At 38.7% G+C, this 17,305-nt stretch overlaps 1 protein-coding gene across 2 annotated transcripts in view; it reads right to left on the bottom strand.

Moving 5' to 3' along the window:
• The window catches only part of DPP6 (dipeptidyl peptidase like 6), a 919,284-nt gene that overhangs the window by 117,955 nt on the left and 784,024 nt on the right, over positions 1-17,305 (bottom strand). For both annotated transcript variants that reach the window (XM_077150875.1, XM_077150885.1), the window contains exons 9-10: positions 15,573-15,727; positions 13,287-13,384 (exon numbers count right to left, since the gene is read on the bottom strand). In XM_077150875.1, coding sequence (XP_077006990.1) covers positions 13,287-13,384; positions 15,573-15,727 — 253 coding nt within the window. The remainder of the gene's footprint in view (positions 1-13,286; positions 13,385-15,572; positions 15,728-17,305) is intronic.

Below are 17,305 nucleotides of genomic sequence, written 5' to 3'. Positions count from 1 at the left end.
TAAATCTTATGGCAAATACCCTGATAAGAGTCACAGAGCAGAGACATGGGGAGAAGAGATGGCCATGTGAAGACCAAAAAAGAGATAGGAGTGATGTAGCCAAAGGCCAAGGAATGCCTGCCACCAACAGAAGATGGAAGATACCCGAGATGGAATCTGCCCAAGAAACAACATTGCCCTGCTGACACTTTCATTTCAGGTTTCAGGCCTCTGGAACTGTGAGAGAACACATTTCTCTTGTATCAAGTTTGTGGTAATTTGTTTCAGACAGGCCTAGGAACCTAAGACCAGGGGCCTCCTCCATAAAGCCATTGTTAGCACTTTCCACACACCTCCGCCATATGCACTGCACCTTTGCTCCCATTGGAACGTCTGCATGCTTCATTACAGGCATTTACCATGACTTGTCTTGGATTTCTGGACTGTGAGCTCTTTGATTGGCAGAAGTCACCAAAAAATTTTTTTTAAGAAATTAAAACCATTTTGTGTTTGTTTGCTCTATTACTTATTTATAACAAAAATACTTGCACTTAATATTATCAACTATAGCTATTTCTTATCAGAGAAGTTGCACCTCTACAAAACAATCATGCATAAAATACAAGATTCCTGTACACCCCCTACCACCAACACCCTGCATTGGTGTGGAACATTTGTTACTATTAATGATAGCACTTTTAAAAAAATTGCACTTTTTTAAAACAATAGTTACTTTTGTTGCAATTGATGAAAATTACTAAAATAGTTCTATCACCCATTATCTACATTAGGTGTTTTATTATTTTCCCCATAAACCACCCTATAATTACCTCCTTGCATCAGTACTGTACATTTGTTATAATTCTTGAAAGAACATTCTTATAGTTGTACTATTAACTATTGTCCATTGTCTGCGTTAGGGTTTACTGTGTTATATGGTCCTATGTTTTATCTTTTAATATTTATTCTAGTAATATATACATACTAAAGTTTCCTCTTTTAACCACGTTCACCTATTCAGTTTAGTGCTGTTGATTAAACTCACAATAACGTGCTACCATCATCACCATCCATTTCCAAACTTTTACCATCAGCCTAAAGAGAAATTCTGTACAGGTTAATTATCAATATCCCATTCTCTAACCCCAGCCTATCTCCTTGTAACCTTTATTCTATATTCCAATTCTGAGTTTGCTTATTATAATTAGTTTGCAACAGTGAAATCATACAATATTTGACCCATTGTGTCTGGCTTATTTCACTCAACATAATGTCCTCAAGGTTTATCCGTGTTGTTGAGTACTTCAGGACTTCATTTCTTTTTACAGTTGAATATTATTCCATTGTGCACATATACCACATTTTGTTTATCCATCTTTTGAGTGATGGATACTTGGGTTGCATCTATATTTTGGCAACTGTGAATAACACTGCTATGAACATCAGTGTGCAAATATGTGTTCGAGTTCTTGCTTTCAGTTCTTCTGGGAAAATATCTAGTAGAAGGATTGCCAGATCATATGGTAACTCTATACTTAGCTTCCTGAAGAAATGTCTTCCATAATGGCTGCACCATTTTACATTCCCACCAGCAATGGGAATAGCTCATTCCCATTGAGCTATTCTATTGAGAGTGTTACTATTTATCCACATCTTCTCCAAACACTTGTAGCTTTCTGTTTTTAAAATAGCTGTCATTCTAGTAGCTGCGAAATGGTATCTTATAGTTTTGATTTGCATTTCCTTAATAGCTAGTAATGCTGAGGATATTTTCATGTGCTGTTTAGCCATTTGTATTTCCTGTTTGGAGAAATGCTTATTCAAGTCTTTTGCACATTTTTAATTAAGTTGCTTGTTTTTTATTATTGAGTTGTAGGATTTCTTTATATATTCTGGATATTAAACCCTTATTGGATATGCAATTTCCAAACATTTTCTCCTATTGAGTAGGATGCTTCCTTACTTTCTTGACAAAGTCCTGTAATGTACAAAAGTTTTTAATTTTGAAGAGGTCACATTTATCTATTTTTCTTTTGTTGCTTGTGCTTTAGGTGTAAAGTCTAAGAAATAATTGCCTACCACAAGATCTTGAAAATGCTTCCCTACATTTTCTTCTAGAAGTTTTATAGTCCTGCTTCTTATATTTAGTTCTTTGATCCATTTTGGGTTAGTTTTTTTTATGGTATGAGATAGATGTCCTTTTTCATTCTTTGTATATGGGTATCCAGTTCTTGCAGCACCATTTATTGGAGATACTATTTCCCTTGACATTTTTGTCTAAAAATGAATTGAACATAGATTTGCAGGCCCATTTCTGAACTTTCAATTCAATTCCCTTGGTCAATATATCTTTCTTTATGCCAGTACCATGCTGTTTTGCCCACTGTAGCTTCATAATATGCTTTAAAGACAGAAAGTATGAGCTCTCCACCTTTGTTCTTTTTTTCAAGATGTTTTTGGCTATTCTGGGCTTCTTATCCTTCCAAATATATTTGATAACTGGCTTTTTCCATTTATGCAAAGTAGGCTGTTGGAATTTTAATTGGGATTGCATTGAATCTGAATGCAATTTAAATTTGAATTTAATTTACAGATTGCATTGAATCTACAAATGAATTTGGGTAGAATGAACATCCTAACAATATTTAGTCTTACAATTCATGGACATGGAGTATCCTTTCATTTATTTAGGTATTCTTTAAGCAATGTTTTGTAGTTTTCTGTGTACAAGCCCTTTACATTTCTGTTAAATTTATTCCAAGATACTTGATTCTTTAGTTGCTATGGATTTTTCTTAATTCTCTCCTCAGATTGTTCATTACTAGTATAAAGAAACCCTGCTGATATTTACATTCTGCTCCTGTATTCCACCAATTTACTGAACTTATTAGCACTAGTAGCTTTGGTGTAGATTTTTTAGGTTTCTGTATATAGGATCATGCTATCTGCAAATAGTGAAAGTTTTACTTTTTCCTTTCCAATCTGGATGCGTTTTATATATTGTTCTTGCCTAACTATTCTGGCTAGCACTTCTAGCACAATGTTGAATAATGTGGCAACAGTCAGCATCCATGTTCAAGATTTTAATCTTTCACCATTAAGTATGATTTTAGCTAAGGTTTTTCATAAATGCCCTTTATAATGTAAAGGAAATTTCCTTCCATTCCTATTTTTAAAGTGGTTTTATCAAGAAAGGATGCTAGATTTTGTCAAGTGCCTTTTCTGGACTAATCAAGATGATATATATATATATATACTTTTTTTTTTCCCCTTCATAGTGTTAACGTGGTGTATTACATTAACTGATTTTCTTGTGATGGACCACTCTTGCATTCATAGTATACTTCTTTTAATGTGCTTCAATTCAATTTGCAAGTACTTTGTTGCATCTATATTCATAAGAGAATATTTTCTTGTAGTATCTTTCTCTGGCTTTGGTATTAGTGTGATGTAGGCCTCAAAAATGAGTTAGGCAGTGGTCCTTCCTCTTCAACTTTTGGCAAAAGTATGAACAGGATTGGTATTGATTCATCTGTAATGATTGGTAGAATACACCTGTGAATCTACCTTGTTCTGGACTTTTCTTTGTTGGGAGGTTTTGATGACTGATTCAATCTCTTCATTTGTAATTGGTCTGTTGAGGTCTTCTCTTTCTTCTAGAGTCAGTGTGGCTTGTTTGTGTGTTTCTAGGAATTTGTTTATTTCATCTAAGTTGTCTAATTGGTTAGCATACAGTTGTTCATAGTATCCTCTTATGCTCCTTTTTATTTCTGTGGGGTCAGTAGTAATATTCCCCCTCACGTTTCTGATTTTATTTATTTATATCTTCTCTCTTTTTCTCCTTGTCAGTCTAAATGTTTGCCAATTTTATTATTTTCTCAAAGAAGCAACTTTTAGTTTTGTTAATTCCAATATGTTTATCCTCAATTTCATTAATTTCTGCTCTAATCTTTGCTATTTCTTTCCTTCTGCTTGCTTTATGAGTAGTTAGCTGTTTTTTTTTCTAGTTCCTCCAGTGTGCAGTAAGATCTTTGATTTTGATTTTAGCTCTTTCTTCTTCTTCTTTTTTTTTTTGGGTGTTGGGGGGGTGGATGTGAATGGTCTGGGGATCAAGTATGGGTTTCCTGCGTGGAAGGCGGGCATTCTACCACTGGACCATGCATGCATCCTCTTTCTTCTTTTTTAATGTAAGCATTTAGGGTTATAAATTTCTCTCCCCACACTGCCTTCTCTCCATCCTATAAGTTTTGATACGCTGTGTTCTTATTTTCATTCTCGTTGAGGTATATGTTGATTTCTCTTGCAATTTCTGTTCTGACACACTGATAGTTTAAGAGTATATTATTTAACTTAGATATATTTGTGAACTTTCCAGTTCTCCCCATTATTGATTTTCAGCTTCATTCTATTTTGGTAAGAGAAAGTGCTTTGCATAATTTCAACCTTTTCAAATTTATTTTGACTTGTTTTGTGACCCAATATGTGGTCTATCCTGTAAAATGAACTATGAGCACTTGAGAAGAATGTATATCTTGCTGTTTTGGAATGCAATGTTCTGTAAATGTCTGTTAGGTCTAATTTATTAATCATATTATTCCAAGGTCTCTGTTTCCTGATTCTCTGTTTAGAGAACATTCTATTTATTGATGAAAGTGGTGAATTGAAGTCTTCAAGTAATTTTGTAGAAGCATCTGTTTCTCTCTTCAGGTCTTCCAGTGTTTGCCTCATGTATTTTTGGGCACAACTGCTAGGTGCACAAATATTTATGATCATTACTTTTTTGTGGTTTGCCTCTTTTATTAATATATAGTGCCCTTCTTTGTGTGTTATACTGTTCTGCATTTAAAATCTATTTTTTTTTCTGATATTAGTATACCTTAGTTCTTTTTTGAGACTGTTTGCATGGAATATCTTTTTCTGACATTTCACTTTCAACCTATTTGTGTCTTTAGGTCTAAGTTGAGTCACTTATTAACAGCTACAGTTGGATCATACTTTTTAATTCATTCTGACAATTTGTGTCGTCTGTTTTTTAGGATCATGATCCAGGAATTGAAGCCAGGTCTCTCGCATGGAAGGTGAGCATTCTACCAATCTGTGTCTTTTGACGGGGGAGTATAATCCATCAACATTCAATATTATTGTGTAAGGGCAGTACTTACTTCAGTCATTTCATCATCTGTTTTTTTAAAAAATTTATTTATTGATTAAAAAGAAATTAAGAACAAACAAACAAAAACATTAACGTATCATTCTGTTCTACATATATAATCAGTAATTCTCAATATCATCATATAGTTGCATATTCATCATTTCTTAGAACATTTGCATCAATTCAGAAAAAGAAATAAAAAGACAACCAAAAAAGAAATAAAATGATAACAGAGGAAAAAAAAAGATTATACATACCATACCCCTTACCCCTCACTTTCATTTATCACTACCATTTCAAACTAAATTTATTTTAACATTTGTTCCCCCTATTCCTTATTTTTATTCCATATGTTCTACTTGTCTGTTGACATGGTAGATAAAAGGAGCATCAGACACAAGGTTTTCACAATCACACAGTCACATTGTGAAAGCTATATCATTATTCAATCATCATCAAGAAACATGGCTACTGGAACACAGCTCTACATTTTCAGGCAGTTCCCTCCAGCCTCTCCACTACATCTTGAATAACAAGGTAATATCTACTTAATGCGTAAGAGTAACCTCCAGGATAACCTCTTGACTCTGTTTGGAATCTCTCAGCCATCTCAATCCCTTGATGCTGAGTCTCAGCTCATTCTAGGGTTTTTTTCAATCCCTTGATGCTGAGTCTCAGCTCATTCCAGGATTTCTGTCCCACGTTGCTCATCCTCTGGTTTTTATATGTCATATCTTTTTTATCTTTCTTTTTACCTTTTTAGTTACCTTTACTAATAATCTTCATTTCTTCATTCTACTCCAAGCCTCCCTCACTTTTATTCCCCTTCAGCCTGCAGAATTCCCTGCAATATTTCTTGTAGAACAAGTCTCATGCTGACAAATTCTCTTAGTTTCTGTTTATCTGTGATTATTTAAAACTCTCCCTCATTTTTAAAGGACAATTTTGCTGGATAAAGATTTCTTGGCTGGCAGTTTTTCTCTGTCAGTTTCTTAAATGCATCATACCACTGCCTCTTGTCTCCATGGTTTCTGATGAGAAATCAGAACTTAGGCTTATTGCAGATTCCTTGTATGTGACGAATTGCTTTCCTCTTGCCACCTCTCTCTTCATCACTGGAATTAGACATTATTATTAGTATGTGCCTTGGAGTCTGTGTATTAGGATTTATTCTATTTAGAGTACACTGTACTTCTTAGACATGCATATTTATGCCATTCATAGGAGTTGGGTAATTCTCAGCCATTATTCCCCCAAATACTCTTTCTGACCCCTTTTTACCTTCTCTTCTCCTTCTGGGACACCTATGATGTGTATGTTTGTGTCCTCATGCTGTCAATCAGATCCCTGAGACACTGCTTAATTTCTTTCTTTCTTTTCCCTATCTGTTCTTCTATACATAAGATTTTGATTGTCCTGTCTTCTAATTCACTGATTCTTTCTTCCACCTGTTCAAATCTGTTGCTGTGTGCCTTTAGTGTATTTTAATCTCTTCTTTTGTGCATTTCATCCCCATTATTTGTTATATTTCTTTTATACTTTCAAATTCTTCTTTATGCTCTTATAATATCTTCTTAATATCCTTTATCCCTTCAACCATATTTTATTACATCTCCTTGAATTGACTAAGGAGATTTGTTTGAACATCATTGAGTAGTTGCTCCAAATTCTGTGTTTCCTTGTCAGTTTTAATTTGTTTCCTTGACTGGGCTGTATTTTTCTATTTCTTACTGTGTCCTGTAATTTTTCACTGATGTCTAAGCATCTGATTGCCTTGATGAATTTACTCTGAAGGCAAGTTTCTCTATCTTGCTTAGAGTTTTATTTTTGATAGGCTTTGTAGTAAGACTCTTGATGCTTGGTTCCACTTATTCTAGACCTTTAGAATAGCCCCTGATTTATCTGAGCAGATTTTTTCAGCTCTTCTTCATCTGATTCTTGGTTTGGATATGTGGTATGATTTTTAAGATCACCTCGGGAGAAAGCTTCCTTTCCTCTGTTCCTTCTGCCAGGAATCTTGATCTGTTCTATTTGAGTGTGTTTTGCCTCAATAGCTTTTTACACTCTGTTCATTGTTTCATACTGCTTTTGCCTGGAAGGTAAATTCTGGGAGGAGGATCATCCTGGAGATGACCCTCCCAAGTCACTAATCCCCCAGTCAAAACAGAGCCGGGGACCCACAAAGGGGGTGCTGACTTGTTCCAAAGTGCCCTGGAGAGAGGATCAGGAAGGGCATCAAAAGCTTCTTTAATGACTCTTTGAAGCTGTGCTTTCCTAATTTGCCCAGCAGATGCAACACATCAGCAATCTGTTCCCTGCCATCCTAAGGAGGCACTGTGACTTTAAATCTCCACTACCTCCACCCCTGTCAGGGGTGGGGTTGAAACTGTGGCTGCTGCCATCTTTGTCCAGGACAGGCTGAAACAACAGCTCACTAATCAAAAGCCGTGATCAGTACTTGGCTGTGCTTACCCCTGTTCTTGGGGAAATGGACTTTTATATCTCTTAATAACAGCAGCACCCAGCCAGGGACTGGATACCAAGGCAGCCCACTGTAAGAGTGGGGGATGGGTGCTGGCCGCTGCCTTTCAGAGAGAGCTACTGTTTTTTACCGTTGTCATTAGCCTCTTCCTCCCAACCTCCCCTGGATGCTTTCTAGTATTCTAGTCTCTGGAGCCCCAGAAAAGTTGTTTCATGCAGTCCCTGCCTGTTTAATAGGTGCTTTGGTGGAAGGTCTAAGTCTTGGAGCTACTGCTACCTTACCTGCAAGTTTAAAAGCCACCAAATCTTAATCATTCATGTACCTTACACCATGCATGGCACATTTAGAAAGTAGTCTGTTCACTCCCAGATATTTCTACATCTTTCTATGGAGGATATTCAGTGTCGAGGTTAAGAATGGATCCTGAAACCAGACCAAACAGTGCTGAGTTTGTAACAGGAGCCAGCCCCATAGACCCAGCTATCATTCTGTGTGCACAATGTCTGCAAGCAACAAGAGACTCTCCTAAATCCAGGTTCCTCACTCCCAAAGAGAGGTACAGAGGTAAAAACAAGACATCAAAATTAGAAGCTCAGTTTAGCAGTAAGAAAGAGAACACAAAGAGTACTGGGAGATCACAGTTTTACAACATAGTATAATATAATGTGCAGGCTGATGCCTCTGGCACAGACAACACCTTATCCAGGCAACCCAGGGTCTATACTTTCCTACTTCTATTTGAAATATCTGGCTCCTGGAATATTTTTTTGTCCCTTGGCTAAATTCTACAAATGCCTCAAAACCCACCTCCTTGCAGGAAGGGATTTCTTCATCCTTTGCCAAAACTTTTTGTTTTGTTTCTTTGTACCTCTTTCATGGCACTGGGATTTTTACTAATACTTGTCTACTTGTTGTATATCCTCACTAGCTTTTTGAGGTCATTGTTTAGGTCTGGTTTCTTTTTGTGTTCTTCCACACAGTAGGTATTTTATTTTTACCTTTCTAGAGTTCCTTCAGCATCCATATTTGAGGTGGCAGGATATTATTAATAGCTAAATGTTTTAAAGTTTCAATTCTCAAAAAGGTACCAGAATAAATGAAGAACTCTCAGCCTCCAAGGATCCTATTGAAATAAGATTTAATAGGTTACTCTTTGTTAAGTTAACTTACTCCTTCAGCAAATATTTACTGAGCTTGTACTATATATCAGGCTCTGTTCCAGAACTGAAGAGAGGGCAATGCACAAAATAGACTTAAATTCCCATTTCATGGATCTTATATTCCAGGTGGAGGTAGGTAGGGGAAAGAAACAAGTAAAATATATAGAATACAATATTGTGATTAGTTCTCTGGAGAAAATTAAAGTAGGGAAAGGAAGAGGGGGTTGGGCTGCAATTTTAAATAATTATTAGGGAAGCCCTGACTGAAACAATATCTGATCAGCAACTAAAGGAAGTCAGGAATTAATCCTCATATGGGAGATAGTTTCTATCTAGGTTCAGTATGAGGAAAGATCCTAAGAGGGAGCGAGTCTAATATATTTGAGGAATGGGGGAAAGGTGGACAGAAGGTTGGAGAATTTGGAGTGGCAGTAGCAGAGCATTTAGGGTTTGTAGGTCATTGCATGAATTGGCTTTCATGCTGAGTGAGATGGAAGGTTCTGATCAGAGGAGTCATGGGATCTGACATTTACTTATTTTTATTCTACTTATTTTTAGTTGTGGTAGCATACATCACACATGTATAAAATTTCTCATCCTAACCATTTAGTGGGATCAATTCTAATCACATTTTTTTTTTTGCTGTTACCACTACTACCATACAGTTCCAAGACATTTTAATGACCCCAAATAGAAACACTCTCCCCATTAAGCAATAATTCCTGCTCCCCCAACACCCTCTCCCTGGCCCCTGGTAACCTTTTACCTGCCTTCTGTCTCTATCAATTGGCTTGTTTTAGTTATTTTATGCAAGTGGAATCATATAATATGTTTTCTCTTGCATCTGGCTTATTTGACTCAACATGATGTTTTCAGGATTTATCCATGTCACAGTAGCAGCAGAACTTCATTCCATTTTGTGGCTGAATAGCTTTCCATCATAGGTATATACCACATTTTATTTATTCAGTCATCTGTCAGTGGACATGTGGGTTGTTTCACCTTTTTGCTATTGTAAATAATGCTGCTATGGATCTGGTATATTTAATGGATTTCTTTGGCAGATACATGGAGTTAGATAGGGGGATGGGGTAAGAGGAGTAGCAGGAGACCACTTAGGAGATGACTGCAGTGTTCTAGGTGACAATGTATTCTAGGTGGCAATGTATATTGGACTAAGGAGCTAGTGATGGAAGTGGTGAAGCACAATCAGATTCTGGATATATTTGAAGGAAGGTCCAATGTGAGAGAAAGAGAAGAGTTAAAGGTAGTCTGAGCAAATGGAAGACTGGAGCTTATCCTAAACTGAGAGGAGAAGATTGCAAGGAAGTAGGTTTTCAGAGGAGATTAAGATTTTGTTTTGACTGTGTTACATTTGAATTGCCTTTCACACATTGTCAGAAAATTTATCTGAAACTGTAAATAGTCAAACAAGATTACTGGGTATTCTTCCAATGCAGCACTGGGCCTGACTTTTTATTGACTGAGCAATTTCAACTCTGTAAGGGGAGAATTATTTTACAAGTTTTTGTTTGGTAGAACAGCCTATCCCTGTTACAGTTTATAAAAGTTACAGTTTATGGCCCCACTGAATCTGTAGCCCAGTAAACATATCCTTATATTTCTTTGTTAAATTGCTGATTAAGATTAAACTTCTCAAATGCTCTTTGGGTTGGTTTTACCATCTCCCTGGTTTCCTTATTATTTAAGGAATTAAATAAAATCTTTGACAGATGTTCATTTCTTTACCTGAGAATCATGATTTTACCATTTAAAAAATTATATTTTAACAATACTCAAGTGCAGATGTTGGGTAGGCAGATACATGCATCTGAAGTTCAAGAGGACAGGTGTGGGCTGAGTTATAAATGTGAGTTGTCAGTATACAGATGACATTTGCAACCATAAGATGATGATCATTATGAGCCAACCATGTGCTCTGCTCATTACCTCATGTTACTTTCACAACCACCCACAAGAGCAAATACTTTTATTGTTAATATTTATCTCCATTTCACAGATGAGGAAACCGAGGCAAGAGAGGTTGGGTAATTTGCCCAATGCCACAGAACTAGTATTTGAAGCAGGTAGGCAGCTGGAGAGTCTCCACTGTCCACCTGGTTCTCAACGCGGGAACATTTGACAGTAACCTGATATATTTTTGGTTGTTACAACTGGTGTGGTGGTACTAGCCTCTAGTAGGTAGAGATGAGGGATACTGCTCAACACCCTACGAGGCACAGGATGGACCTCGCAACAAAGAATTATCTGGTCCAAAATGTCAAGAGTACTGAGGGTGAGAAAACCTAGACATGTGCAGGACCTAGGTCTTGGATCCAGTCTCAAATTCTCTGTCCTGAAGAATGGTCCTGTACCTTGAGCTTTGTATACTCATCTCATACAGCTCCACAGCAAAAAAAATTATTGGGCCCAAAATATCAACACTGCTGAGGTTGAGAGGCCCCGCTCTCAACCCTCACCCCTGACTCTAGACCAGGTAGGCCTCCTCCTGCAAGCACTATGCCTTGTCATGGCCCTTGTCACACTTGCAATTATTTATTTTGCCTGTAATAATTTGTTTAAGCTCTATATCTTCCTCTAAATTGTAAGGTACAGGTTTGTTCACCACTGAATTCTCAGTTCTCTGCCTTGTGGTTGGCAAATACTAAATGCTAAAAAATGTCAGCTCCCACCTAATCTACAATTTCTGATGTTATCTGTGCTCATTAAACAAAAATCAAGGATGTATGACAGAGAAAGAGCGTAAAGGTGCACCACTTATATCTCACAAATTTATACTGCATACAGAAAAGCATTATTGCATTTAGCTTATGAAGTTAAAGCAAGCAAAAACCTGAAACCTAGCATCCAAACTTTAAGTCCTGACTGAAGCTAATTTTTCATTGTCCTTGAAGCTAATCAAGCCTGTGGAAACAGCATCACCAAATTGACTAAATGAGATTTTCAATTAACTCAAACAGATGGCTTAAATTTTCCAGGTGACTTTCCATATTAATTCAGTGAGTTCTGCTGGACCTGGCCCCAGGAGGCTTGCCAGGGACTAGGGGCCTGAAAGGAAAACAATGAAATATATGGATTTTCAGGAGAGAAGCCAAAGTAATAATCTTAACTTTTCTTCTATGCCCCCCCCCCCCCCCCCACACACACACTCAAATTATCATCCAAATCAATTCAACATCCCTGATGCATGAGCACTAAGGGACAATGCAAGCCTGGGCTATCAAAGAAATCAGGCCCTGGGGCCAGCAGCTGGTGAGCCAATTATACTAACCCTGTGGAGGAGACCGAGCAGGGGAGGGAGACAGGGAGAGTATTATAAAGCAATGCCATTTTGTGCTTCAGTTATTGGCCAGAGGATCTTATGGTATTTTAAGTTTTGTTGACAATGGAAGGTCTGAATTCTGCAGAGGCCACAGGACTCCAAAGATATGGGCAGATGGACCTGACCGAAAGCAGCCACGGAAGTCACTACCAGAAAAGACCACACCAACCACAGATGGCCGAAAGTCCACAGTAACCAGAAGCCAGCAAGGACCTGTGTCTCAATCCCCGAGCCAGACCTCGGAGGAGGCAGACTGGCTGGGGGCTACAGCTTCTGCCCTTCTGGAGTAGCCAGACAGCTATTGCTAATGCAGAGTTCTGTAACCGAGGGACAGAAACCCAGGCTAAAGCTATGGCAACATGTGAATGGGATATTTGTTAAATCTTGCAATGAATCATTTTTGGTTTAAGTAGCTACATTTATGGAATTATAGGAATGTATAAATAAGTATATCCCAGTGCCACTACAATTCTTTCCTCTTTTTGTCTCCCAGTAACATTTTCAACAGAAATAGGTTTAGTGATGGATGACAAAACTGGGCTCTGGAGGCATGCTTAGTCCCCAGACAGTTTGAATTCTGAGGACAAAACTAAACTGATGTTGAGAACATTTCACTTGGATAGATCCTACTCAGATGTCTGTGATAAAACAAAATCATCAGTCAAAACCAGACATTAATAATAACAGGACAATTATCTCTGGCAATATGCTCTAGCAACCACACAATTTACCAACTGGGACCACAAAGTTTCTATAGCTAGTGAATTAAAGTCATGCTGTAATAATGAGCATCACTTATAGAAAGTCTGATTATAGGATTTTCTTGGAAAGACTACACTGGTTCATCATAAGATATTATCCAACATCTCCTGTGTATAAAGCCATATGCCCTTATGGGAAAATTGAGTTGAGTAAGGCATGGTCCCTTCCCAGGAGCCCAGCCTACTGTGGAGGACACCCTATTTTGATGTAAGATAGAAAAAGCAGTACCTGTCAGACCAGTGTACTTTTCACAATCAGGTCATAAAGGAGTAAAAGAACTTCAGAAACTGTATCTTTTTATTGGATGCTTGAATTAATAGCAAAATAAATATGACACTGAAGAGAACATGTAAATGGACATTCACTACATATGTATGTTATCTATGTAATAGAGGGAAGGAAGCAAACCTCATTCTTGGATCATCTGGTGGCATCATCTCCAGATCATGGGTAGGTCCATTTAAACCAATAACGTGTAAGGAAATACTAGGGTTTTCACATCCAGCCTGGAAAATAAAGGGGAACAGAGACGTGAGTGAGCTAACCTTGTACCTGGACAGTGCTTAGTTCTGAAAAGCCTTTTCCCAGCAGATTCACAAGCAGGAACTCCAAAACACTTTGAAGCTTAAAATTAAGAAACAAAATTTGGAAGATAAAATTCACCCTTAGAGTTTTAAAAAGGACAAAGGTAAATGGGCCAATTTCTCTTCTTCCCCAGGATTCCCACTTCCTTCACATCCCATCCAATGCCCCCACATATCAGAGTTAAGCAAGTACTACTCCGCTTGCTTGACCACCGGGGGGGGGGGGGAACAAAGAGAAAACTATAAGGAGTAGGAGAGTAAACATGGATGCAATGTCAGGAAGAGGACAGACAAAGGTGAACATATTGTGGAGAACGTTAAAAAATGTTGGTCATGGCTCAGTGCTGGGGAAAAATGAAGCTCTTTGTAAAGGAACTGGGGCACAGTTCTGCTTTGCTGCTCACCTCTCTGCTTCTGCCTGTGGCTCCCCTCTCCCTGGGGCAATACTTACCAGCCTGGAGGCAGGTAGGGGAAAATGTGGCATTTTCTCATGAGGAGCACTGTTAGGTTTAGTCTGGCACCCTCATTTCCTTTGTATACAACTAATGGCATGTGAATAGGTAATCTAACTGCAGAAGGAGATGTTTAAGTTATAAATAAAAGCAGCTCCACAACAGAGCATAAGTCAAGTAGTTTCACCAAGTCATGGCTCTAATTTGGGGGTGGGTTGGTATGGGCAAAGACCAGCAGACTTCTGTGGACCTAAATATATTGACTTTCTATCGAAACATGAAGCCCCAAATCCTGAGAAATCTGGGGCTTCCTAATCCCAGCTTCAGAGTTCATTGTAAAATCAAGGAGACCTTTTCTGAATTTCAGATTCATCACTTCTATATTGGGGAAACTCCCATAATTGGTAATGCAGAGTTAAATTCAATCAAGAGTAGCCAAAAAGGAGTGAAAGAACTCTGTCAAAAGGGACAGCCATGCTAGGTGCTGACATCTAGATGCTTACGGAATGGGAAAAGGGCAGAGACAAAGGCTGCAGCCTCAGGGAAATCATGCTCCTCCTTTGTCGGACCCCCTTAGATGCTGCAACAATGATGAAAGGGCTGTTGAACAAGAGTAGGTATTGTGGGGTGTCTCCTTTCTTGGGCCTGTGACTCTGGTAGCCTCTCTGGCCTTATTTATTTCCCTTATACATCTTTACTCTACTTGTCACAAACTATAGGTAAGCCTAGCTAGGTAGTACTTGTGGCATACATAGCACATAGTATCAGCTTCCAGAGATCTTTAATAGGTTGGGATGCTGAGGTTCAAATGCTCACTGATGGAGGTTGGAGGGACGGCTTCAGATGCAGCCCAAGATAGGACAACAGCTCTTTGTTATAAGGCAGGGGTCCAGGCATTGAACTGTTCACAGTCATCCTGGCCCAGCAGCCTTGCAGCAGTTTAGTGAAGCCAGGGAGCAGCAAGGTATGTTGTCAGTGTCTGGAACACTCATGAGGACAGCAACCTCTCTTTTCAGTTGAGCGGACTCCAGAAGTTTTAGCATTAGGCACTCCCTCACTGTGAAATTTGGTAACAAAGTGAGATTTTGCTCTTTCTCATCCTTCCCCTATTCCCCCTTACGCCCCTCACCCCCACACTGTACCCTTGCTGTTCTACTGGTTCTTTGCTCCAACAGCTTGGTCTAAGAAGTAACTGGAAAACAAATGGGTCAGAACATGACCAAGTACAAGGTAGACCAACTCAGATCCAGGGGACAAAGGACAGCCAGAGGTCCTCTGACCTCTCAGAAGCCAAATACAAAAAAAAAAAGAAATATATGACGAGCAAGAGTGGGGTAATACCAATTTTTCATCACCCATGGCATCACTACAGGGGGTAATGTATTTATTTTGGTTCCAATTAAGCTCAGACAAATGATTAACAGTAGTACAATTATTTTTAAAAAGGGAACCCACCAACAAATTCAACGTAACAAATATGGGAATTTAATGCAGTGTAATGAGCAATAATTAATCTTGCCTCTGTTTACTAGGCTTTGCTCATAAATACACTTGATTATTACATCTCCATATTTGAATCATGTGGTGGTGGTGGGGAGCTGATGAATAATGCAGATAATTTGTTCTGCCAAAGGGAAGGGCAGTTTCTTCACTCCTACCTTGGGATAATGGTAGGGCTTCACTGTGGGGTAGATGGAGCCAGTGTAGGTCGGGAGCTCCATAAGAGGAACACGGGAATCGTTGATGGCGGTGTAGGCAAGTCTTGTGCCATCAGGGGACCACCAATGTGCGACGTGCGTCTTTAGAATTTCCTCTAAGAGAAAATAGAGTAGAGAAACGTGAGTAGACGGCAGATGGAGCAGAAACCTGTGCTGTGCAGGCATGACAGTAAGCTGGCTGGGAAATCAAGGTATATCTTTAGGGACATTCATTTTCTACAGATTTTGAGAAGCCTTCACTTTGCCCACTATAATGCCCTCACTTCATGGGGACACAAGAAATGCTTGATAATGATGACCAAATTCCAGTACAATAAAACCGAAGGGATCAAAACCCAACTGAACTGATACTAAGTGCCTGGAAAAAAAATTTTTTTTTTTGCGCAAAGTTGGGCACTCTGAGCCCAACAAGCATGTTTTAACTGAGCTATTGTTTTACTGTTGAGGATTATTATTTTACCATGATTTGCAAAGTAAAACTAGAGGAAATTGATTCACACCGAAACAAGGCATGTACCGGCAGAATCTAGTCAGAAAATAAAGCTTGTGTCAGAGGCTTGGTTCCAGAAAACAGACCTGCAGGAGATGTCTAGAAATTCATGCATCCCCAGAGCTCCCTCATCCACCTATGTGGAAGGACAATGTGAGATGAACCTCACTTTTTCAAACAGGATCAAGTTTTGTTCAGAAACACACACTAAACCCTTGAAAAGGCTTCGAATGGAAATAGGCGATTCTCATAAGCCTCAACCAGAAAAACACCATTTTGTGTACCCATTCCATAAGCATTTAGCCAATTAGAGTCTCAACAACAAATGAATTTTATAGTTTATTATAAATATTCTGCAAAGAAAAATCTTAGCATGTTTTTAAACACAAGTGTAACAAGTCAGAATATTGGGAATCAAAAGGTATACTTTAGCACTAAATTGCTCTTAGGTCAAGGAATTCTTTCTTACAAATGGCTTGTAAGTGAATTCCCTCTAGATTTGTTTTCAAAATAAGGATCAGTATAATTACACACCAGTTGTCCCATTCAACCATTAAAGTGTCTACGATGAGCCTGCCGCATGGACCTACGGTGAGAGAGTCAGTTAAAGGACCTAAAATCATGTCGAGAAAACAAAAGGAGTGTAGGTAACACAACAAGAGAATGATACAAAATGGGATAATGCCAAGGGACAGACAACAACTGGAGGAAACGATCATAAAAAGGGAAAGAATCAAAGCAGGAAGAGACGGCAGTTGGAGTTCGCCTTGATGGCAGGGGGTTGGAAATGCCAGGGCAGAGAGCAGGGAATGCAGCACTGCCAGCCAGTCCTCCGTGCCCCTGAGGCGGATGGCCAGGTAAGGTAGAATAAATGGCTCTGAGGACTAAAGTTCCTAGGAGGGTTTCAAGGGTCATTTCCTGCCAGCTATAGATAGATGCATTGTAAAAGTTCAGATAATTCACATGGGGGTCATGGGAATGAAACTTGCACATGCTGCAAATGATTGTACCTGATGGTGAGTGCTAGTGTCAGACATCTGAGTGTGGGGGGGACTGACTGACTGATGGTGTCGTTTGCCCTCCCTGTCAGGCAATTAGTAGCTTTACTAAAAATGAATAAGACTTCATTTTATCAGTGGGACATTTTATCGGTGGGGGGAATCCATGGAGTCTTGTACTTGTA

This window comes from Tamandua tetradactyla, chromosome 1, assembly GCF_023851605.1.
Source record: "Tamandua tetradactyla isolate mTamTet1 chromosome 1, mTamTet1.pri, whole genome shotgun sequence".
Classification (NCBI taxonomy): Eukaryota; Metazoa; Chordata; class Mammalia; order Pilosa; family Myrmecophagidae; genus Tamandua; species Tamandua tetradactyla.
The sequence above is the reverse complement of the archived record's forward strand: the minus strand, read 5'-3'. Positions and strand labels throughout refer to the sequence as shown.